The sequence below is a fragment of the Typopeltis vanoorti genome, chromosome 20, assembly GCF_054136105.1.
Source record: "Typopeltis vanoorti isolate ZY-2024b chromosome 20, IOZ_Tvanoo_1.0, whole genome shotgun sequence".
NCBI classification, from domain to species: domain Eukaryota; kingdom Metazoa; phylum Arthropoda; class Arachnida; order Uropygi; family Thelyphonidae; genus Typopeltis; species Typopeltis vanoorti.
In genome coordinates this window covers 17,259,204-17,284,788 of record NC_143568.1, presented here as the reverse complement: position 1 = coordinate 17,284,788, position 25,585 = coordinate 17,259,204, and the positions used below count along the sequence as shown (strand labels likewise).

At 36.3% G+C, this 25,585-nt stretch overlaps 1 protein-coding gene across 1 annotated transcript in view; it reads right to left on the bottom strand.

The window, feature by feature from the left end:
- The window catches only part of LOC150095256 (uncharacterized), a 500,251-nt gene that overhangs the window by 58,048 nt on the left and 416,618 nt on the right, over window positions 1-25,585 (bottom strand). Inside the window, exons 19-20 of the mRNA XM_090410231.1 lie at window positions 23,724-23,772; window positions 9,324-9,596 (exon numbers count right to left, since the gene is read on the bottom strand). Of these exons, the coding sequence (XP_090266357.1) occupies window positions 9,324-9,596; window positions 23,724-23,772 (322 nt within the window). The remainder of the gene's footprint in view (window positions 1-9,323; window positions 9,597-23,723; window positions 23,773-25,585) is intronic.

Here is a 25,585-nt window from a genome sequence, read left to right as displayed (position 1 = left end):
TGTGTAATAATTTTACAATGCAAGAATTTGAAATGGCACTGAAAACCCAAATGAATGAAAAAGCACCTGAATTAATGATATAACAGCAGACGCTATTAAACAAGGAGAAAAAGGGCTTTGGAAACAACTGTTAAACTATCTGTAATACAGCTCTATCTACATCCAATATTCCATCACAATGGAGAGAAGGCCTAATAATAAAACCAATACCCCAAAAAAAGCAATTTAAAACAACCCAGAAAATTAGAGAGGAATCACACTGAAAATCTATAACAGGATGCTTCTAAACCGAACTGAACTATATCTAATACCACTTCTACTCAAAAAGAAGGTTTCTTGAAAAACAGTGCACTGTTGAACACATTCAATGCCTTACAAGGATCAAGAGAAAAAACCTTCACATTAATCTTAAACTTTATAGATTTCTCAAAAGACTTTGATTCAATCAATACACAAAGGATTTAAAAATTCTCAGTTAATTATGGCATACCCTTGAAATTATCAAAACAGTGACAGAACCATACCAGAATTATCACACAAGAGTAATGGAGAGATGACTGAGAACTATCCACTGGAGTTGTTCAGGGAGACTTTGTGGCAATATATCTTTTTATTATTACCCTTGACTATGTTTTCAGACTCACACAAAATGGTTATGGATAACTCATGAAGATTCAACATGACAAACCCATATAAGCAGTCTCTGTTTACAGATGATGTTATACTGATCGACTCTAATATTCAGAATGTCTAAAGCCCTTTGGAGAATTTAAGTAAAAATGCGGCATGATTGGATTGGCAATCAATAGAACTAAACTCCTAAAGAACAGAATACAAGAAAATATTAGGCTAAATAAGTACGTTATTGAAGAATAAACAACTTTCAGTACCTTCATACATCGATACACTAACTAGCAATAAAAGGAAAGCACAAAGTTTTTCAGTTCCATAAAAATGTAACTAATATCTGAAAATCAAATCTCATCATTCACAATTATCAAAATTTGTCTGTATAAAACCACCAGTCAAGCCATATTTTTATATAGTGCCCAGATATGGAAGCAGTTAATATCATCAATAGCTTGGGGATGGCATGCCTTTGAACAATGTTGCTATACATGGCAAGATGCCTGTCTGGTTGATCAAGCAGTTTGAGTATTGACATTCCAGCCAAAAGACTGCAGGTTGGAATTTCACACAGGGCATGGATGTTTGTGATTGTCTTTCCTAACTATATATATATATATATATATATATACTCTCCCAATATGGAGTAGATCACCATGGAGAAGTAAACCCGGCCCTTCCCCAACAGGATAGGCCTTCACCCAGCAGTGGGGAAGATGCAGGCTGAATATCATCGTTATCACATGGCAAGATCACATTCCAAATACTGTCGTTATTGAAGGAATCCAGCAAAAATCCATAATAGAAACAATTTTTAAAAAAGTCGACTGAGATGGTTTAGATATCCACTTTCACTCATGTTCAGTGCTTTAAAGGCTAACTAATCGACACAGAGGAAGAGGCAGAAGAAGCTTCCTTGGTGAGCAATATGGCTCACTTTTCTCCATGAGAGTTTCTTCTTCTTCTTAACATTTGACCTCCGTGGAGTCAGACCCTCATCCTAGGAAGTAGACACTATCACACACAATATTCATTCAAATGTGCCTTAAACTGATTCAATTTATCTACATTCACAACACACTCAGGCAATGCATTCCACACACCAACAAATCTCCATGCAAAGAACCTGCTGCTCACTCCTCTGCTCAGACACTCCTTATACAGTTTCCAGTAATGGTCTCTTGTTCTACCCCCCCCCCCACCATTCCATAAAAAATATCATTCATGTAACCTGATTGATAACAATCCCTGACCAGATTATATGTCTCAATCATATCCCCCCCTTCTCTTATTCATGAGGCTTTGCAATTTACATTCTCTCAATCAGTCCTAGTACTCCACATTCCAAAGACCACTGACCACTTTTGTGAATCTTCTCTGGACTCCTAAAATACCTTTGTCACCATGAAAACCTGGTGACCAAATCTGTGTATCCTAATCCACATGAGAACTGATCAAGGCCTTATACAATGGCATCATAATTGCCTCATTTCCGCATTTTAGGGTCCTCTGCTTCATTGCCATTATCTGATGTAATGTCTTCACCACTTGTGAAATATGGTCCCTGAATTTCAGGACCTAGGCCACCACCACTCCCAGATCTCTCATTTCCTCTACTGCCTTTTAAGTTTGCCCACCAAGTGTATACTTTGCATCCCATCGTTGCTTACCAAATTTCAAAACCTTACACTTTGCAATATTGATAGTTTTACTTACCTGCCCATTTTTGTAATCTATACAAGTCCTCCTATAAGGCCGTAACATCTGCTTCACTGCATTGCTCTTTCTAATTTTCCATCATCTGCAAACAGCTGAATATCACTAGTTAAATCAATCCAATATCATTAACATACAAAGTGAGCAAGAATATTTCCAAAACATCCCTGCAGCACACCACTAGGGACCTTCTCTTTCAGGATACTGCTGTCCCCATATACAACTTTCTGATACCTATCTGACAGCCAGTCACTGATCCAACTCAAAACCTCACACAACTCTGCTAGCATATAGGAATATTTCTGTATATATTTCCCTATCCAAATCCAAATATCTGGGAGTAGACCTGTACCACATGAAGGTGAGGATTGGATATTAGATCAGAAACCCCAGTCAGTTCTCTGCATTCCTGGTAGGTGATGTGGAGGTCTGTTTAGTAAGTATCTAATGGGCACTGAACGAACGACGATGGGCTGACAATTTGGCACTTAGCCAAACAAAATGTACTCTCTGTTGGCTTAAATCACAAATGTATATGATGATACAAGACGATGAGATTTCATGCCGGCTGGGGTATCACTCAGTTAAACAAAGCCCCTTGCTGTTTTTTTCAAGGAACTAGGGCAAACATTGAAAAGTTAGCTATTGGAATAAGCTCCAACTCAACATCTAGAAGAATAAGAATAAGCCCAAAGTCAGAACTGAAGATAGGAAGCATCAATATAATGTGTATTGATTGAAAGAAAACTGAACTTGCATAAGAATTTGAAAAGTACTGTGTGGACATAATTGCCATTGCTGAGCCAAAGAACAAAAACAAGTGAGATCTCACTAAATAATAAGTACAGGATGTTATAATCAGGAAATGATCTAATGATCAAGGAAAAGAAGGAATAGTTATACTTCTTCATCATTGTTATCACATGGCAAGATCACATTCCAAATACTGTTGTTATTGAAGCAAGCCAGCAAAAATCCATAATAGAAACAATTTTAAAAAAAGTCGACTGAGATGGTTTGGATACCAGCTTAGATATCCACTTTCACTCATGTGCATTCAACACCAAACATGAAGTTAAACTTCTTGATAAGAAGGCAGTTTCAATTTTGAAGGTACACTTCAAAACGAGAAATTAGAAAAGGAAACTTATTTATGTCCCACTGAAGGTTCTTCTAAGGAATAAGTAAAAGAATTTTTCAAGTTATTAGAAGAGGACAGCTGATAAATAAAATGGAAAAAAGTTGTTCTTGTTCGATATAAACAGCAGAATAGGAAATAAATGCAACCAGGGATATGTGAACATTTTGGGAAACTTTAGAGAAAAGGACAAAGCTAATAATACTGATAAGTATTTACTAGATTTCTGCTGAGGACATGGACTAGTCATTACTAACACCATCTTCCAACATTAAGTTGTGCATACTTATGTTCACATGGAGAGAAGACACAAGAAATAACAAAATCCTCATTGAATATTCATTGTTGATATTGATATCGTCATGTTGGTTCAAGATACAAGAGTGTACAGAGGATTTGAAATTGAAAGTGACCATTATTTACTGCTAATCATGATAAAAATGGATGTTACATTGAAAACAACAGTATGTAAGAAAGTTTTAAAAAAGAATTAAAGTTGAGCAGCTTTTTATGGATAAATTGGAGGCTTGACTATACAAACATTACTGAAGAAAATTTGAAGCAGTTTGAAAACAAGAAAAAAACCCTGGAGACTCAGTGTCAAACTCTGAAGGAACATTGACTGATTCAGCTAGACAGACATGTGGTTAAGTTGTTTGTTTGTAAGGATAGAAAAATAAGATCTGATGGTGGACACAAGAAGTTAAAGAAGTAGTCCTGGAAAAGAAGAAAGCATAAATAAGTTCCTAGCAGAGGTTGGCACATACCTCAAAAGAATACAGAAAAAAAATGTTAGAAGACTAAGCTATATGTAAAAGTAGCTAAACAAAAGTCTGAGAAGATTTTGGTGAGGTTCTATCACTACTTGTTTCATTTAACAGTCTTTCAAAGATGATAAAGGTGGCATGAAAATTGAAGATAAGGATATCCTAGATGTCAGAAGTAATTACTTTGAAACACTGTTAAATGAAATAAGCAGTGATAGAACCTTATCAAGTATTAGAACAATTTCAAGAGAAATGCAAAGGGGAGTATATCGAAACGTGAAATGCAGAAAGGAAGCTGGAGTAGGTCATATTCTACCAGAAATGCTTAAGTGGAGGTATAAAAGTCTTGCAGCAGCTATACAGTATAATTCAGAGGGCCTGATCAGAACGTCAAATTTCAGATGACTGGAGTACAGCTTTCATAGTTCTCATCTATTTAAAAAAAAAAGGAATAAAGCTGGATGTGAGAATTACAAACGTTCTCTACTAAGTGTTCCAGGTAAGATTTATGAAATTATACCTGGAAAGAGGTTTTGAATGATAGCAGAAGAGAAACTTGGAAAAGATCAAGCTGGGTTCAGATCAAATAGAGGTTGTCAAGTTCAGATTTTCACTTCATGACAAATGGTTGAGAAATCATGGGAATATGACAAGGATTTGTACTTAAGTTTCGTAGATCTGGAAAAGGCATATGACAAGGTGCCCAAAGATAAGCTTTTCAAAACTAGAATTTAGAACTGGAAACTAGATACAATTATATAAGGTAAATGGAGCATTATACACAGCAACAAATAGTCTGTATTTAATTTGTAAGTCAGCAATTAGAATTGAAGGAAATACAGGAAGATGGTTTGATGTAAAATCAGGACAAGGATGCACATTATCTCCACTTTTATTTATTATCTATATGGATCACATTATGAAAGAAAGTGGCATTAGGCCTGATATTAGAATTGGAAATGTCAGACTTAGCTCTTTACTTTATGCAGATGATGTACTCTTAAGCACATCTAGTGCAAGTCTCCAGGATTCTCTAACTAAATTGAATAACAGCTGTAAAAAATGTGGCATGAAAATCAGCAATAAAAAGACTAAACTCATGAAAATAGGCAGGAAAGTAGAAAACTTCAGCTGCATTCAGAATAAAGAGCTCTATAGAACAAATAAAATATTTCAGCTATTTGTTATTATTATTATTATTATTACGTGACACCTCCAGGGAGTCCAAAGACTCATCAAGGGAGGGCACCTACTCTACAGCTCTGTGTCTCCACCACTCAATCCAACTACACCAACAGCATCTACCGCTCACCACTAATACTGGTATTTCCACAGACAACCACAAACATCCATGCCCATGGCAGGATTTGAGCCCACGGCCTTTTGGCTGGAGAGCGGACACACTAACCGCTCGACCGACTTTAGTGAAGACAGCAAGTTGTGTCTGGAAAGAGACAACAGAAAAAGCAAAGCTGGTAGGTTGCCAGTTGAATACATTTTTATGGAATAAGAGAGAAGAAATTACCCCAAACACCAAACTAGTAGTATATAAGACATTATTCAAACCAGTTTTAAATTATGGATATGAGAGTTGGGTTACAAATAAAGCACTTGATCAAAGACTAGAGACCACAGATATGAGGGCTCTGAGAAAAATTAGGGAGTGAACTGATGGCCGAATCGTATTAACCTAAGGTGGTATGGCCACTTAAATAGAATGGATGAGGAATGGTTAGCAAAACAGGCATTTGATGTCAAGATGGAAGGAAAGATACACAGAGGAAGACCAAGGTCTATGTGAATTGATTCAGATAGGAGGAAAACTGTAAATAGGAGATTAATAGTAATGTAAATTTAATCATGTAATGTTTTCATAGCAGCCAGAACAGCCATTGAGGGTACATGTCAGGAAATTGATGATGATTTCCATATTAACAAATGATAATGGGAAGTGATACAAACAATTAAAATGATAGAACTTTCATATTTTATTATATTACAAAAAAATATAATGCACTATCAATTTGACCTTTGGAAGCTGGATGGGAAACTTTAGAAAGTTCAGTATATTTCTAATGCAGTTTTGTTATCTTCATCTAGATATTTAAAAAAATCTCCCATAAATCTTTCTTTCTAGATAACATTTTTATGGGCAATATACAATTAGTGACTAATTCTTCTCATATTCACAACTCCAACTCTTACGTCACATGCCCAATACCAACCAAGAGTTATGCAACCAGTGCTACAAATTTCACATCAATTTGACTGTATGACTGCATTTTTATTAATGTATGAAAGTTTTGAGAGTGCCTAGAGCATCAGCAGTCATCTTAATTGGTCCAATGCAATTAATTGCATGATAACTTTGAATACTTTAATTTATAAATTAAGTTAATCAATTTGAAGAGTGAGGGAACAATCTGTTTGCTTTAGGATTTATTAGAAAATAACAAGGAAGGAGAATGCTATATTTGGTATGGTATATTTGAAATACTCAAAGGTGAAAATATATGAACCATCATTTATGATGAGAATGGGAAATGAAAAGAAAGAATAAGTCTGAGTAGAAATACTTTTATTAACGTAAATTAAAAATACCAAGAAATTATATACTTAGTTTAATTCTTTATCCAAGTGTAAGCAAAGAAAGTTTGCACCTGAAGTATTTTCAGGACTGGACAACTCATATAAAGAAGCTAAGACTTCACATCACTTGCTTTAGTATCCCATAATGCAAAGCACATCTCTTTGCAGACATGCTGTCCACCAACTTCTGAATCCATGTCCTCACTAGCTTCTCCAAATCACAACTCCAGATTGACCTGTAATTCAAAGCCTAAGTCTTACCACATAAAGGAACAGTCTTGCCATTATGAAGTGGAACAGTTTTGGTATCTTTCCATTCCTTTGGGATCTGAGCTAATCTAAAATCCATGTTGAAAATGTATGTTAAAGGGTTGTTAACTCCCTAGAGCATTTCCTCAAGACATGGCGATATACCATCAAGTACCATGGCCTTGTTGACATAAAGTTTACTCTCTCCTCATATACCTCCTGCTCACTCATCATCAGTAGTTCTTCCCCTATTCGCACTCCTCTCAAGTTCTGCATTATATTACAATCACAAGGATGGAAGACTTTAATGAACTGCTCATTTAACACCTCCAGTATATCCTCCTCAGTGTTTATTATTCTCCCATTATCACTGAACAACATCATCCTCCTATAATCATTCTATCTTCTTTTGACTCACGTGTCAAAGGAAGAATGATTATGGGAGGACAATGTTGATCAGTGAAAATGTGAGAATGATAAACACTGAGGTGCCTGTTAAGTAATCAGATTGATTTTTTACAGGACAACTGTTTGAATAAAAGTAAGAAATGTGTTTATAGTTTTGACCACTGGAGTGTGTTGTAATTGTAGGTGCAACTTTCAAGTCGGGTGATGCAGCTGTTTTGTGTGGCAAAGTTGAAGTAAGAGCACGCAAGTCGAGCGTGGCAGAAGTTGCATCATGGAGCAAAGAGCCATCATAAAATTTTACTGCAAATTAGGAAAAACTGCTAGACAAGTGTACCAAGACCTAAAAGAGTTTACGGAGATGATTGTCTCAGATGTGTTCTGCTAATTTTCAACGTTTAATGAGGGATGGGGTGGAGGGAAGTCCCTAGAGGATGAAACATGCTGTAGACTGCCTTTCTTTTATGGATTCTGTAGACTGCCAATTTCAGCATGGCAGGTATTATCCATCACAAATTTGTTCCTGAGGGCACTGCAGTGAATGGTCAGTATGATTCAGGAGTAATGCAGCGTCTGTATACAATCACATGCAAAGTTTCAGGAAAGAACTGTTCCACAACAACTGGTTTCTGTTGCATGACAACAACACAGTGCACACACTGTGCACTGCCTGTGAAGCAGTTTCAGGCTTCGAAATCAATCAGTGTGATTGACTCCTCCCCTCATTTGCCAGATGTGGATTCCTGCAGAATTTCAGTAGACTATAGACAGGTATATTCAGTCTACAGTTTACCTGTAAAAGCTGTTCAACTTTAATTTTTTAAAAACTTTCTTTCACACTATTCTTTTCAATGTAACATCCATTTTTATCTTTCTTATCATTAAGTAATAGTCACTTCCAATTTCATATCCTCTATATACTCTTGTATCTTGAACCAGCATGAAGATATCACTAACAATGGCATAGTCAATGAGGCTTTTCTTATTTCTTGTGTCTTCTCTCCATGTGAACTTATGCATATGTTTGTGTTAGAACATGGCATTAGTAATGACTAGCCTGTGTCCTGAGCCTAAATCCATCAAATACTTACTATTATTATTAGCTTTGTCCTTTTCTCGAAAGTTTCCCAAATCATTCCTATATGCCTGGTGCTATTCTGCTGTTTATATTCAACAAGGAACACATTTTCCATTTTTTTTTATGTCAACTACCTATTCTAATAACTAACATGAAAAATTCTTCGACTTCTCCCTTTTATATTTTATATTTATATTTTAATGTTTTTATAATAAAACAATAAAATATTTATCTCTAAAGATTTTATGAGAATTGTTGTTAGATGAATTGTTATTCACTAATTATTCATGAAATACCATTCAGCAAATTGTTTATTTGATGAAACGTTTTTTGATGACCTGTCTAATGAAGGACTGCCATTCAATAAACTGTGTTTTGATTATATTGTTTCAGTTAATTTTATGTGGAACCAATTTCCTTTTATTATTATTATTATTATTATTATGTGAAACCTCTAAGGAGTCCAAATACTCATCGTGGAGGGTACCCACTCTACAACTCTCCATCTCCACCCCTCAATCCACCATATATAATCCACTACAGCAAACTATATCTCTACACCAATGTGCCATCTACTGTCCGCTACTAGTATTTTCACAGACAACCACAAACATCCATGTCCATGGCAGGATTCAAACCCACAGCTTAGAGGAGCAATGTCAAAATTAGTCTCTGCAAAGATTGCATTTATTATGCATAATTATTATAAAATTTTGATATTCATATGACTTATATTTTCACTTAAAATACTTACTAACATATACTTTACAAGACTCTCCTGGTGAAAGAGTAAGCTTAGTATCATCATCAAATGGTTTCAAATATTTAGAAGTAAGACGACATTTTTGATCTTGATAACAGAATGAAAAAGATGAACACTGAATGGTTTTCTCATCTCTACATTTTGAATAGCAATCTCTAGGTGAGCGAGCAGATTCAACTTCTTTAACCATTTCATTCATTTGAGGTTCACCAAGCTGCTGATAATTATAAATGGAAACAAACATTTTTTCATCACTATCGTCACCTGAAAAAAAAAATCAAAAAATAAAATAAATTAGTACTATATTGTATTAGTGAGTGAATAGTTTGCATCTGCAACAGAAGCAATACTGTTTTTGTTTTTATTAATTTAGTAGAAAAATAATAATAATAAAGAACTTGATTTGATTCATCCTATAAGAAATGCAACAAAAAAAATCTTGAAGATATTTTTAACTTTTTTTGTAGTTTTGATTAACAAAAACATTAGCAATAGCAAAATAAGAATACTATAGTTTTTAGAATATACTACACAGTATATTATGTATATATTACTTTTAGAATATTATGTATTTGTATGTACTCACTGCTTAAAAAAATAGTGTCAACCTTTAGAAAAATCTGAATGATTAGTATTCAGAAAAACTAAAATCTTTAATAAATTATACTAGAGAAGAAATTATATTCTTGTTTAATCTTTTATTCTGGTGTAAGAAAATAAATTCTGCATATAAATTATCTTCACAACTAGGATGCTTGTATATCCAAGGTGGTTCAAAATTACATTTACAAACTTTGAGGGGATGTAGAGAACATCAAAATCAACCATATTCACATATGATTGACACATATGGTTGAAAAAAGCATGACGCCACCGCAAAGTACTAACAGGGACCTAAAAATACAGAAATAACTCAAAGCAGTAAGTAGTGTAAAAAACTTTATTAGGTGTAGCTGAACAGTTCAATAGTAATTGGATACATAATATGGTTTCACATCAGGTGCTCAAAGTTATGACCATTAGCAGTGATGCATGCCTGACACCGCCAATGCATTGATTGTCGTACATTTTCGATAATACCTGGAGTTTCCCGGATATTAGCAGTGCTGATGCCAATTCTTGCCACAAGGTCCATGTCAGAGGCAACAGGCATTTCATACACCATGGCTTAAAGGGTCCCCACAGAAAGAAATCAGTGCTCGATAAATCAGGTGAGCGTGGGGGCCATGCGATGGGTCCACCACACCCAATCCATCGAGTCCCAAATGACCTGTCCAAATACTGACACACACACAGAAATGCCAAAATGGGCTGGAGTCCCATCATGTTGGAACCACATCTACCATTGGAACATTGTTCAGTGAATCCGGCAGAGCTTCTTCCAGAAAGGTCCCATACTTCTGGGAGTCCAGTCGGGATGGTAACAGGTATGGACCGACTAAACAGTCAGCAATGATACCTGCCCATACATTAATGGTGAAGCGTTGTTGTTGTGCAGCACTGTGTGATCGCACAGTGTGTGGGTTCTCATGGGCCCACACATGAGCATTGTAGTGATTGAAGACCCCTTCGCAGGTAAATGAAGCTTCATCCATGAACAAAACACAAGTTGGAAAATCCGGATCTACAGCACTTTTCTGCAGAAACTACTGCGCGAATTTTACACGTCAAGGATAATCTTCGGCCATTAGTAACTGGACCCGTTGCAGATGAAATGGATGTAAGGACTCAGAGTGCAAAACGCGCAATACACTGGATCGAGATACTTCTATAGCAGAGGCAATGGCACGTGTGCTTGTCTCTGAATTATTGTCTATCGTGTGCAACACCTCCTCTTCCATGGTAAGATTTTGCATTGATCGCGGCAGCCCACTATCATGCCTGCAATCCCTGAATGATCCATAGTCACACAAATTCTGATGGAAATGCATAAACATTTGGTGATGCAGTACATATCTGTTTGGATACCTTTCGCAATACATTCGTATAGCGGCTCGTCCATTACCATCAGCTAACCCGTAAACGAGATGCATGTCTGCCATCTCAGCATTCGTAAAACAATGCATGTTCTTTGTACAATGTCAAAATCTTGAATGAGAAAGCCCCAATTGCTCACCTGGAGCACCGGTGAACAGCGCCACCTATTGCTTTCGGGTGGCATTTCCGGTCATGCTTTCTTATATGAATATGGTTGATTTTGATGTTCTCTACCTTTCCTCAAAGTTTGTATGTGGAATTTTGAACCATCCTGTAGAGGCTGTTTATTCCACATCAGTTACATTAATATCTCATAATGCAAAACACAATTCCTTTTGGACATGTACATGATATGAATTATGAGAGGGGATCACTATCCATACCAGATTTGGCCTTTATTGAGAGAGGGAAAAAAAGTAAAAGGATCCTACTGAAATAAAGGGGGGGGGGGCATAAAAGAAAGAGAAGGGAGAAAGAGGAATGGGGAGTGGGATGGGTAAAAGTGAGGATCGAAAAGGAAAGGAAGGGGAAGAGAGAAAAAGGAATATAGGCCTCAGCTCATTATTTCATTTTTTGGCTTAGTGCTATTGATTTGTTTGTTTTTTACCTCTCTTTATTGAATCTGCAAATGAAGCAAACTGGACAACAGTGGTGCCTGATGCCCAGGTGATTAGGTTTCTTGGAACAACCATCTTGAGGTGGCTTATACTGCCTTGGCTCATCTCCAAGTGTCACTTCTATGGAACACCAAGACCAACAGGAAAAGGTAAAGCTTTATCATTCTGTTCCTTGCTGTGTTCAGGATTGGTAGTCTGCACCATATGATCCAAAATTTAAACTCATCTAGATTTTCTTTTTCAAGTGCCATACCAAGCCATAACAAATGAATGACTATCTGGTAGAAATCCTGCACATTTGGAGGATTTATGTGATTTGCATATTTTCTCCTAACTACCCAGATGTGATATTTGAATTCATTACCTATAAAGATAATGCCTTTCTGTGTTTTGCTTAAAAGTTGTGGAAAATGTAAAAAGAGGATCTGTTCTTGTGTAAAGAGAGGAATGCTTCGGCTATTGCCTAGCCGACCCCACAGTCTTTGGGAAATTGGGCACTGAAACACATGGCTGACTGTTTCAGTATTGTAACAGAAGTTACAATATAGGTTTCTATGAAATGGAGTCTCCAGAGATTGATGTTTACTGGAATGTTGCAATATGCAATCCTCCATGTCAAATCTTTCCTTGTTGGATATTATTATTATTATATCTCCAGGGAGTCAAGGACTCATTAAGGGAGGTCATAATTTACCCAAAGTAGCTGTTAAACCTTCTCTTAAGCTGTTAAACCTTCACTCACTACTTCAACATGCAAACTGTTCCACTTACTCAGGATTCTATGAGAGAAAAATCTAGCTCTTACCCCTTTCCAAAATTACCCACAAACCTAACTTCCATAGGTATCCCCCTTGTAATCTTCCTGTCTTGCAATCTCCATATATGAAAAAATTCATCAGTTAATAACCTATAGCACCCTTTCAGAAGTTTAGACTTCTGTCATATCACCTCTTTTTCTCCTGTTTACCAGTGTCTGCAGTCCACATTACTCTCTTTGTAAACTTTGTAATCGACATTCCATAATCCCAGTATCATTTCAGTTAATTTGCACCCTTTCCACAGCTTCCATATGCCTTTGAACCTGAGGAGATCAAATCTGCATATAGTCCAGGTGCAGTCATATCAAGGCTTTGAAAAGAGGCAAAATTACTTCCATATCCTTACATGTCAATGTTCACTTCAACTTCACAATTATCCTCTGAGTTGCATTTGCAATTTTTGTTAAGTGACCTTTGAACTTCAACTTTCCTTCCATCATAATTTCAGGATTTGTAGCCTTGTCAATTACTCCAAGCATAATCCCATCAATATAATATACCAGGGATTCTCAACTTATGGTACGTACCACTGGTGATACGTGAGCCACTGCCTTACTGGTACATCTAATATCTTGAATTAAATATACCGGTATGCCACTGGAAAAGGTTGAGAACCCCTGTAATATGCTATATGATATCGCATCATTGCAAAGTGCATAACTTTACACTTACTAACAGTGAATTAATAGCCATTACCGTTTGCCCACACTTCCATCCTATTCAAATCCCCCCCCCCATAAATGCTCTATATTGGTAGAATCTCTAATTGACCCACCTATCTTTGCATCATCAGCAAATAACCGAAGATCTACTGTCAGCCCCTTTCCAATATCATTAATATACAGACAATGGTCCAAGAACTGATTCCTTGGGCACATGACTGGTCCCCTTAAATATGACAGATTCACATCACTCATTATACTACTTTCTGATACCTGTCCATCAGCCACCCACTTATCCAAGCCAACAGTTTATATTCTAATCCCATATTCTCCATTTTAATCAACAGCCTTTCATGTAATACTTAGCAAAGTTCAACAGTATCATACTGTATCTATTCCCTTTATTCAACTCAGCCTCAGCCCTAACATTATTATAAAATATGAGAAAATTGCTCAGACATGACCTCTCTTTAGTAAACCCATACTGTTACTTGCAAAGTATATCTTGTTTCTCTTTCATTTCTGCTTGTAAGTTCTTTCCACCTTCTCTAAAATCTTTGCAATTACTTCAGATGTGCTGATAAGTGAGAGTTACATCAATATTTGCACCACTCTTGTGCAATGGGATTGTCATATATTCTTTCCATTTGTGTAGGATCTTTTCTCAGCTAAGATTCATATTATACAAACATATCAAGGGTTTAACCAGTTCGGCTGAACATTCCTTTAGCATATATGCTGATACCCCATCTGTCTCAATTGCTGAATTCTAATATAGGCTATTCAATAGCTCAAAAAACTCCTCATACACCTAGCTTTTCATCCAATGTAGTGTAGCACTGTGTACTATATACATATCAGGTTGATAGATCTTGGTGAAATAAGCACTCGTTATTTGAACTTCCTTATTTGCTTCTGATACCAGGGTACTGTCTGCATTTATTAAAGTAATTCTTCCATGTTTATTCTTTCTTTTACTTGCAGCATAAAAAGAAAATTCTTTTGGGTTGCATTTAGCCCATGCTGCCAATTTCTTTTCATACTACAATTTAGCTTTTCCTGCAATAATCATACCTTTTCCAGCATAAGTTTTATAAATTCCATAAAACCTCTCACTCTTATTCTCACAATAATACTTTCACATTAACTTATGGTTCTCTTGTTTAATAAGAATGCCTATCCATTTCATTCTCATTCTATTTGTTCTTTGAATAGGCATGCATTTGGGTACTGCATAATTTAAGCATCTTTTCAAAGCTTCCTGAGCACTGCTGATATCCTTCCCATTCAATAACTGATACCATAGAACCAAAGATAGTATTCTCCTTAGTTTTTCATAATTTCCTGCTTTGCAGTTCAACATATAACCTGTCACCAATTGGTAGCAAAACAGTCACATCTTTAATTCAAACACACTTCTTACTTCTTTCACATGCTGCTTGAAAAAGTTGTCGCACAGTTTTAGCTGAATAAATTCTTCTTCATTCTTATCATGAGCTTTGTCTGAAACCCAATCAATATTCAGATAATTTAAGTGACCTATAATAATTACTTCTTTAGTACTCATCAGGAAAATTTGGTGATCCATTTCTTCGTCCCTAGTAACTGAATCTACTGGTTTGTAGCAACATCCCACAATATATTCCATTCTATTAGCCTCCACTTTGTACCATGCAGTCTCAAACTTAATAGTACACAGGACATTATTATTATTATTACTTTTAAGTGTTTCTATCCTAAATGAACTCAACTGATTTGATGTCATTAGTAGTAACTCCCCCTCTACTCCTATCTCTTCTGTCATTCCAAAAAATACAATATATCCCTTGCACTAGATCCCAGTAATGACATCTAACTGTGAGAGCTTGGTTTCACTAATGCCAACAATTTTAGGTTAAAGCAACAAATTCAACCACTTTGTTTCTCATGGTACTTACTGGCATTTGTGCATAAGCATAACAAGTTACATCCTTGCTTTCCTCAGATATCCCCTATATTTAATTACGTTTCTGAACAAGATGTTGCTGTTTGTTCCCTTAGATCAGGGACATCAGGAGTGTTGAAAAGAAGATCATACCAGGTTTTACTGTTCCTGACATTTGCAATATCAGTACCGAAGGAAAGTAGGAGCTGTAGAATTTAGCAAAGCTGGTTGTACTACTGTGGGACAATTTCAGCCTTGGGACATTTGTAATCAGTGATTCCAAACAGCAGAAGTTTAATGCTTAAAAAAGCAGCAGCAGAGAAGATGGTTACTTAGGTGGTCAATCTGCAGTATCTTGTTTATTTGGAAAATGGTGTTACTGAGATACTGCACTTTTATCTAGATGTGGTCAGATCAGGTCACACTAATTCATAGAATTTCTACCATCTTAGCTCTGCTTATCAACCTCTTTCTAAGTATTGCAGTAATTATTATTATTATGACACCTCCATGGATTCCAAAGACTCATCGAGGGACAGCACCTACTCTACAATTCTCAGTCTCCACCACTCAACCTCATCCACCCGTCATCCACCAACCACATCATCTATGCCAACTACTGTCCACCATCACTAGTATTTTCACAGACAATCACAAACATCCATTCCCATGGCGATATTCGAACCTGCAGCCTTTTGGCTGGAGATCAGATACTAACCACTCGGCCAACTAGGCCGGCTTTCTCGGGTTTGTTTTCACCAGTTTTTCAATATGTATGATGCAGATGAAATATCTTTCCACCATTATCTAAAGATCTTCTGCCTTTCCATTTCCTCCAATAGAATATTCAACCTATGGATCCAGAAATTCAAAATCTTACACTTAACTTTATACCCTATTTACCTACTTTTCCAGCTTATTCAATTATTGTACGGCTGCAACACTGTTATAATAATCCTTCCAATCTTCACATCATCTGCAAACAACGTAATATCTCTCTATTATCTAGTAATAATATCATTGACATAAAGGATGAGTCACAGTATGGAATACTGTAGAAATTGCACTTGTAATTTTAATTACAAGTGCAGTAACTACATTTTTATATACACAACGCTCCGATGTCCATCAGAAATCTAATTTTCAATGTAATCCACTATTCCAATATCTAATCCTATGTATCACAACTAATCATGTGGCATAACCTATCAAATGCTTTCACAAAATCCAGAAAAATGAGAGTGTATTCCTTGCCCTCATCCACTATTCTTATTACTTTATAACTATATAGATCAAAACAAGAATACTCCTTAACAAATCCATGCTAGCCTTCATAAATAACATTAACCTCAACTCTGCAATTCTGTATATGATCTCTTACCAATTTTTCTCAAATCTTAATAACTAGTGGAGAAAGGTGAACTATCTGTAGTTTGTGCTACCATTATATCACCACTCTTATGCAATAGTGCCATCTCACTTTTTTTCTGCTCATGAGGAACGCATCCTGTTGCAATTCTATCCCTTAAAAACATGGCAAAATCCCATCTAGGCCCTGCTGTCTTAGTTACATTTAAAGTGCTCAGTATTTGAAATACATCCTCTTTGTTCACTTCTAATTCTTCAAACCTCTTCTATCCCTCTATGAAAATCCCTCTGGGGTGCTTAAACAGTCAAAGCTGTATAACTGAGAGGAGACCTCCACATAGTCTGTAAAGGAATGTGGAGAACTGACCAGGGCTTCTGACCTAATGTCCGATCCTCACCTTCTCGTGGTGCACCCTGTTGGGTATCTACCTGGATACTGAACGAACGAGGATGGGCTAGCAATTTGGGATTTAGCCAACCAAATTGTATTCTTATTGGCTTAAACCAAAATACATAATGATGGTACAAATTACAAAATTTCATGCCAGCTGGAGCGTCGCCCGGTTAAACAAGGCTCTCGTCATTTTCACCAGGGAATCAAGGCGAACAGCGAAAAGTCAGCTACTGGAAAAAATCTGAGCAATAAATACAAAAATGTTATATTCAGGCAATGACAATCAACAAAAAGATGGAGTAGCCATAGTATTCAACACTAAATATGAGGTTAATCTTCTTGAATGGCAGGCAGTCTCAAAGAGTAATCTGGGCAAACATCAAAATTGGGAACTGGACAATGATACTTATTTGTGCCTATGGTCCCACAGAAGGTTCTACTAAGGTAAAAGTGGAGAAATTTCTTGAGGCTTTAGAGAAAGCAACTGACACAATGAAAAAGGAAAAGTTGGTCCATGTTGGGCCATGCTAAATAGCAGAGTAGGAAATGATTGTCAGACATACAAAAATATTTTGGGAAAGTTTGTAGAAAAGAGCAAAGCTAATAATAATGCAATAATAATTGAATTAGAATAATAAATGACTTAGTCATAATTGTGACAATGATAATTGTGACTTAGTCACAATTATTATTGTCAATAATAATTGACTTAGAATGCTTCAGCAGGGCATTATAAAGAAAGAGAGAAGTTTGTCACTTGCTACTCAAGAAGTAGTATTTTATTGTAATAAAGTAATGCAACAAAAATTCTGAAAAGATCAGTAATGATAGCAAATGCTGACTATGCAAAGAAGGAGGAGGAGAGAAAAAGATAAGGAATATGATTATTTCTTGCAGAAGGATTGCTCAAACAGACTATAAACAAAGGCATGATGTAGAAGCTGTATTCTGGTACTTGTGTAGGAAATATGGTTTCCTGTCTTACAAAACCTCATAGAAACATACAAATGAAAGAGTTGCAGAAACTGAAAAATAAAGATATTATGGAACTTGAAAATTTAGGCATAGATACATGTGGAAAATAAATTTACTTGAAGTGGCAATACTAGGATACAGTAGAGTAGAAGAAAAAAGTGCATGAAAATTGAGAAAGTATAAAGATCTGGATATGGAAATTTGATGAATTTGAAGTGAAAGAGCAAAAACAGTTCCACTTCTCATAGGAATGCTGGGAGCACTACCAAGACAATTTATGAAACCCCCAGAAAAGCCGAGCTTCCAGATATAACACAAACTCAATTCTAGAAAAAAAGATCCAGAAAACACTATTAGGGAAGTATCTAATATTTTACAGCAACATCTAGTAGATTTGTTGTCTTTGAATAAGATCAGAATTGGACATATCTGCAGTCAGAAATTCAATTATTTTGTTATATGTTTCTGTACTCTAAATTTATGTTAACTAAATATAGAAATCAATTAAAGATGCCAAGAAATTATATTCTTGGTTTAATCCTTTATCTAAGTGTAAGCAAACAAAGTTTGCACCTAAAGTAACTTCAGGGTTGGGCAACACATATATAGAGGCTAATGACTTCACATCACTTGCCTTGGTATCCCATAATGCAAAGCACATATCCTTACAGACATGTATAATGTTATGATTTATGAGAAGGGTCACTACCTGGTTTTAACTTTTATTGAGGTCCCATCAGTGAGAGCCAAACCCAGAAGTAATATCAAGGTTGAAGTAATGCAGAAGTCATATTTCCATATAGGCAAAAGGTGTCACACCTTATTACTATACTATTATATATACTATTACCGTACTTCAATAACGTTTCAAAACTGGTCTGGATTTTGACCTTTATATCCCAGCTTTTCTGTCACAATTTGATGAATGACTGATTGTGAAACTTCTGGAAATTCAAAAGAAATTTCCATAATTGTGAAACAGCACTTCTCACAAATTTTTGTGTTCCCTGTTTCCACCAAATTGTTTGTCACCACACTTGGCTGGCCATTGTGCTCTTTATCGTGAACACTGTTGCACCCTTCTTTAAACAAACAACACTATTGCCTAACATGACTGTCACTCATTATGTTAGGCCTGTAAACCTTACACAGTCGTCGGTGAATTTCTGCAGCACTGCTTTTCCACCAACAAAACTGTATCACACGCTGAACCTTGCAAGTGGCAGGATTTTTTGATCACAGCATTCATTATAAATTCTTCATAGAAGACAACAAATGATAACATCACAAAAGTAAAATGGTCAACAGCTAGCTTAATAAGTCATTCTATGCTACCACACATGGCAATTCCTCTCCTTCATCTCATTTGGCAGTAAATTCTGTATGGACCTTACTTTCTGGACATGCCTCATATATAATTTAAAGATGTATATTTAAAAAGGATGGTATATTAAGGAAAAGAAGGAAGGGAGGATGAAATCATGTGGGTTATACAACTCATAATAATCAATTTCCTGATATTTACCCTCATGGGGTGTACAGGATACCATGAGGGTACTACACAATTAAGTTTACATTAACAGTAATCTCCGATCAACAATCTTCCTCCAAATCATTATATTACTTGTTAGCACTTCAATAAAAACTACCTATATAGCTGAAACATTTTACTTGTTCATAGGTTCTCCTTTTAGAATCACTGAAATTTTCTATGTTTCTATCTTTAATTCTAATAGCCGTTTAATGTCACTTTCTTTCATAATGCAATCCATATAGATGATGAACAATAATGGAGATAATGTGCATCTTTTCACCTGATATGGAACTTGAATGTTCCATTAGCCCCATTATATGGGGCTAATGTTCCATTTACCACATATAATTGTAGTATTTTGAAAAGCTTTTCTCTGGGCCCCCTTGTCATATGTCTTTTCCAGATCTACAAAACTTATAGAGATCCTTGTCATATTTCCATGATTTCTCAACTACATGTCGTAAAGTGAAAATTCATCTGAACAACTTCTGTTTGGCCTGAACCAGCTTATAATTCTCAAGTTTCTCTCCCACAATTTTTCTTAGCCTCTTCTTAAGTATGCTTGCATAAATCTCACCTCAAACACTTAACAGAGAAATTCTTGTTATTCTCACATTCAACTTTATTCTCCTTTCTATACATGAGAACTATACTCCAGTCTCTGGAATTTGACCTTCTGACCATGCCCTCTGAATTGCAAAAACTTTTATACCTCCACAGTCTTTCAAAGTAATTATTCTAGACATCTGGAATATTCTTATCTTCAGTTTTCATTCCACCTTTATCATCTTTCATTACTTTTACAGTACTGTTTTCCACCATTTCTAAACTTTTCAATGGCCTCCAGAATATTTTACTTCCTGCCTGATATTTATTTTCTATGTTTTTACTAAATCTTCCTATGAATTTTGTTTTGCTACTTTTAACCCAGCTGTCTTGCATTATTCTTTTAGGGTATCTGCCAACTTATTTGCTGGAACTTTTGGTATGTGTTCTTCTTTTCTAGGACTGCCTCTTTAATTTTTTAGTCTACCATGATGTTTTCATTTATTCTTACAAACAACTTCTCCACATGCTTCCCAGCTAAATCAATCAATCAAAAAAAAAAAAAAAAGGTTTGGTTCTTGTTTTCAAACTGCTTTATTATTTCTTGAATAATGTTTCAGTAGTTAAGTCTACAGTTCATCTGTAAAAGCTACTTAACTTTAATTCTTTTTTAAAATGTTCTTATATACTGTTCTTTTCAATGCGATGTTCATTTTTATCCCGCTTAGCACTAAGTGATGGTGGCTTCCAATTTTAAATCCTCTGTACGCTCTTGTATACCAAACCAGCATGAAGATATCACTATCAGGAATGACACGGTGATGAAGATTTTCTTATTTCTTGTATCTTCTCTCTCCGTGAACTTGCACACATAATTTATGTTGGAACATAAATTAGTAACTGGTGTTAGTAATGACTAATCCATAACCTAGGCAGAAATCCAACAAATACTTACCACCATTATTAGTGTTGTCCTTTTCTCCAAATTTTTCTAAAATTTCCTATATGCCTGGTGGGGTTCATTTCCTACTCTGCTGTATAAATCTCCAATAAGGACCACCTTTTCCATTTTTTTAATTTTTTTATATCATATGCCTGCTGTAATGACTCGGTAAATTCCTCCACTTTTTCCTTAAGAGAACTTTTTGTGGGATCATAGGCACAAAGAAGATTGTGCCTTTGAAGTTTGTCCATATAACTGTACTTGAAACTGCCTTCCAATCAATTATTTATCTTCATGCTTGATGTTGAATGCTATTGTTACTCCTTTTCCTTGATCATTATTGTCTGAGTATAATATCCTATATTTATTATTTAGTAGAATCTCACCTGTTTTAGTCTTATTTGTCTCGGTATCACTAATTATATCCGCGTGGTACTTTTCTAGTTCTTCGTAAGTTCAATTTCCATTCCAATGATACATCTTATGTTGATGGTACCTATATTCCATTCTTCTGATATTGGTTTAATCTTCTAGATGATGAGCTGGAGTTTGTTGCAGTATCTACCTTTCCACTGTTCACACTGGCTCCCTGATGAAAGCAGCAGGAGCCTTGTATAACCAAGTGATGCACTAGTTGGCATGAAATCTTCCTCATGTTTATTTCTTGTTTAAGCGAGTAGAGAGTACAATTTGGTTTGTTAAGTCCCAAAGTCCAGTCCATCCTTATTACTTCAGTACCCGGTAGGTATGTACTGAAAGAGTGCACCATGTGAAATGTCAGAAATTTTTAGTTAGTTCTCTGGATTCACTAAAAATGTGTGGAGATCTCCACACATTTAGTTATCTCACTTTGACCCTTAAGCAACCCTGGTTATACAGCTACTAAAATGAATTAGTGAACATTACATTTAAGAAACTAACAGAAGGAGGATTTTACAGGTGCTGAATGTGGTGTTTTTTGTTTGAAATATTACATAAAGATGTTTCATGTATAGCTTTAGCCAATGCCAATTTAGTCAGACCATCCTCATTTGTTCACAAATTAAATGGGTATTTAGTAGAGGGAATTTAGTGTGGGAAGGCGAGAAATGGACTCGATCAATTATCTTGATCGATACTTCATGATTTGCCCAGATTTGGTCACCTCGGTTCCTTCTTGATGGGGAGGAGGTGGAGAGGATCCAGAGGCTAGTGACTAAGATGATAGCAGGTCTATGGAATGAACCATATGAGAACAGGTTGAAGATTTGTGGGTTGCAGAAACTGGTTGATAGGCGGAAAAGTGGAGAGATATGATTGAGACATTCAAATTGCTAAAGGGTTTCTATAGGATTAATTCAGAGGATATTTTTGAGATCAGGACTGGTGGTGGGAGAACTAGGGGACACCTATGGAAGCTGGGCAAGAGTGTGGTTAACAGGGGTGTTAGAGCTGGGTTCTTTATTTTTAGAGTGGTAAATGAGTGGAATAAGCTGCCAGAGTCTGTTGTGGGTGCTATGACGGTGAGTGAGTTCAAGGCAAGGTATGATAGATACTGTGAAAATGTCGTATAGCTGTGTGGACATGATGTTTAGGGCCTCCCTCGATGAGTCTAAGGACTCCCTGGAGTCGCCCGTAGTAATAATAATAATAATAATAATAAAATCCATGTTGGTTCTTCAAACCTTATATTATATGCAGAGATTTAGTTATTTAGGAATAACACTTTTAGTTCTTATAGTCTCAAGAAAATTTCATAATTAACTTATTTAACATCTTTTTATGTGACAGTGATTTCAGTGAGTTACTCTTCTTCCCACTACCAATTTTTGATATAATACAGAAAAATTGACTTGAACATTTGGGGTGAAAAGATTATCAGTGGTTTACCACACTGGTGGAACTGTATTCCAGGAAATTGACAAAGCCAAAGACTTAGGACTCTTTATCGAGCCTTGATAAGACCCCATCTTGACAACTATGAGCAGATCTGGGTGCCAGGGTTTCTTGGTGATGGGGAGGAGAGGATCCAGAGGCAAGTGACCAAGATGGTAGCAGGTCTATGGAATGAACCTTACAGGAACAGGTTGAAGATTTGTGGATTACAGAAATTGGTTGATCAGAGGAAAAGGGGCGATATGATTGAGACATTCAAATTCCTAAGCAGTTTTTACAAGATTAATTCAGAGGAAATTTTTCAGAACAAGTGTGGTTGTGGTGATGGGAGAACTAGAGGTAATCCATGGAAACTGAGTAAGAGTGCAGTTAGCAAGGGTGTTAGAACTAGGTTTTTTTTGGAGAGTGGCGAATGAGTGGAATAGGTTGCCAGGGTCTACTGTGGGGTGCCATGACCTTGAAAAGTTCAAAGCAAAGTATGATAGATACTGTGTAAATGCTGAATAGTTCTTGACATGATGTTTAGGGTCTCCCTTGATGATAAGGACTCCTTGGAGTTGCCGTAATAATAATAAAAACATTACACAGGTATGTTTTTTATCAAAACAAAATTATTTTAAAATAGTATTTATCACATTCTAAATTATATTAAATGAATGCTGCAGTAGCCAGTTATAATGATTCATTACGGAATCAAGTCTGAGTGTCATGCCAGACTTAATTCTATATTATAACTAAAATATGAGATAATTACTTGCCTGTAAATGGATTTTTGCCAGAAGAAATTAATTCAGCTGTAACTTTGACCTAAGTGAATAAAAAATAAACAAAACACACCATGTTACAAATTCTTAAAAAATGTTTATATATTAAGTATGTATATTTAATTAGTGCAGAAGATATAGTTGAGTTCCTGAGTGAGCACTTTGCAAGTATATATCATCCAGGTGGTGACATTGCAGAAACGAATAAACCAGTAGATTATATGGGAATTGTGGTGAATGAAGTGGAGGTGAGTAGTCTATTGCATAACCTCAATGTCAATACATCCGTGGGATTGGATGGTATACCAGCTCGTGTCGTACGAGAAGAAACTAAAGAATTGTCAGTACCCTTGATCATTTTGTTTAATTTGAGTCTCGGGTCTGGGTTAGTCCCAAGGGAGTGGAAAGAGGGGAAAATAGTTCCACTGCATAAAGGTGGTTCCAAGACTGCTGTTGTAAATGACCGACTGATTAGCATATCAGGAATCATTGTCAAGGTCTTAGAGAAATTAGTCAAGAAAAGAATACAGGATTGGATAGATGAAAATGGGATATTGTATGGGGGACAACATGGTTTTGTGAAGGGTAGATCATGCCTCATGAGGTTGCTCATGTTTTATAACACAGTGATGGCTGAACTGGATAAGGGTAATGGGTTTACAGTGATACTACTGGACCTTGCCAAGGGCTTTGACAGGTTACCACATGGAACCCTAATCAGTAAACTGGAGCAGATGGGGATAGATATAGGGTTGGTGAGATGGACAGGAGAGTGGTTGAAGGAGAGATACCAGAGAGTGGTTTATGCAGGAGTGGAGTCTAAAAGATGGCTTGTGACTAGTGGTGTGCCGCAGGGCTCTGTTCTTAGACCACTGCTTTTCAATTTGTTCATCAATGATATAGGAAAGGATTTGAGAGGAAGTGGTCACTTGTTTGCTGATGATGCAAAGTTAGGTAGAGCAATTGTGAGTGCACAGGATGTCAAAATTTTACAGGATGATTTGGATAGTTTGGAGGACTGGGCTAGGAAAAATGGATGTCAATTTAATGTGGCAAAGTGTAAGGTTATGCACTTTGGGGTGAAAAGAATAACAGCAGTATATCGCATTGGTGGAACCGTACTCCAGGAGATTGATGAGGCCAGGGATTTGGGAGTGTTGGTGGATAGGGAATTGAAGTTTAGGGGGCACATTGCAAAAGTGACCAAATCAGCTCATCAAATCACTTGGCTTCTGAAAAATACTTTAACATGCAGAGACAAACAAGTTGTTGTTCCTCTGTATCGAGCCTTGATAAGAACTAATCTGGACTACTGTGCCCAGTTATGGTCACCAGGGTTTCTTCGTGATGGGGAGGAAGTGGAGAGGATCCAGAGACGAGTGACCAAGATGATAGAAGGTCTGTGGAATGAACCTTATGAGAATAGGTTGAAGATTTATGGGTTGCAGAGATTGGACGATAAGCGAAGGAGGGGTGATATGATTGAGACATTCAAATTACTGAAGGGTTTCTATAAGATTGATACAGAAGATATTTTTGAAAATATGACTGGTGGTGGGAGGACTAGGGGCCATGCATGGAAGCTGGGCAAGAGCATGGTTGACAAGGGAGTTAGAGCTAGGTTTTTTACTTGGAGAGTGGTGAATGAGTGGAATAAGCTTCCAGAGTCTGTTGTGGGTGCTACGACCGTGAATGAGTTCAAGGCAAGGTATGATAGATGTTGTTTCAATGTCGAATAGTTGTTCTTGACATGATGTTAGGGCCTCCCTCGATGAGTCTGTCGACTCCTTGGAGTTGCCCGGAACAATAATAATAATAATAAAAAGATTCACATTAAATGAAAACACAATAATATA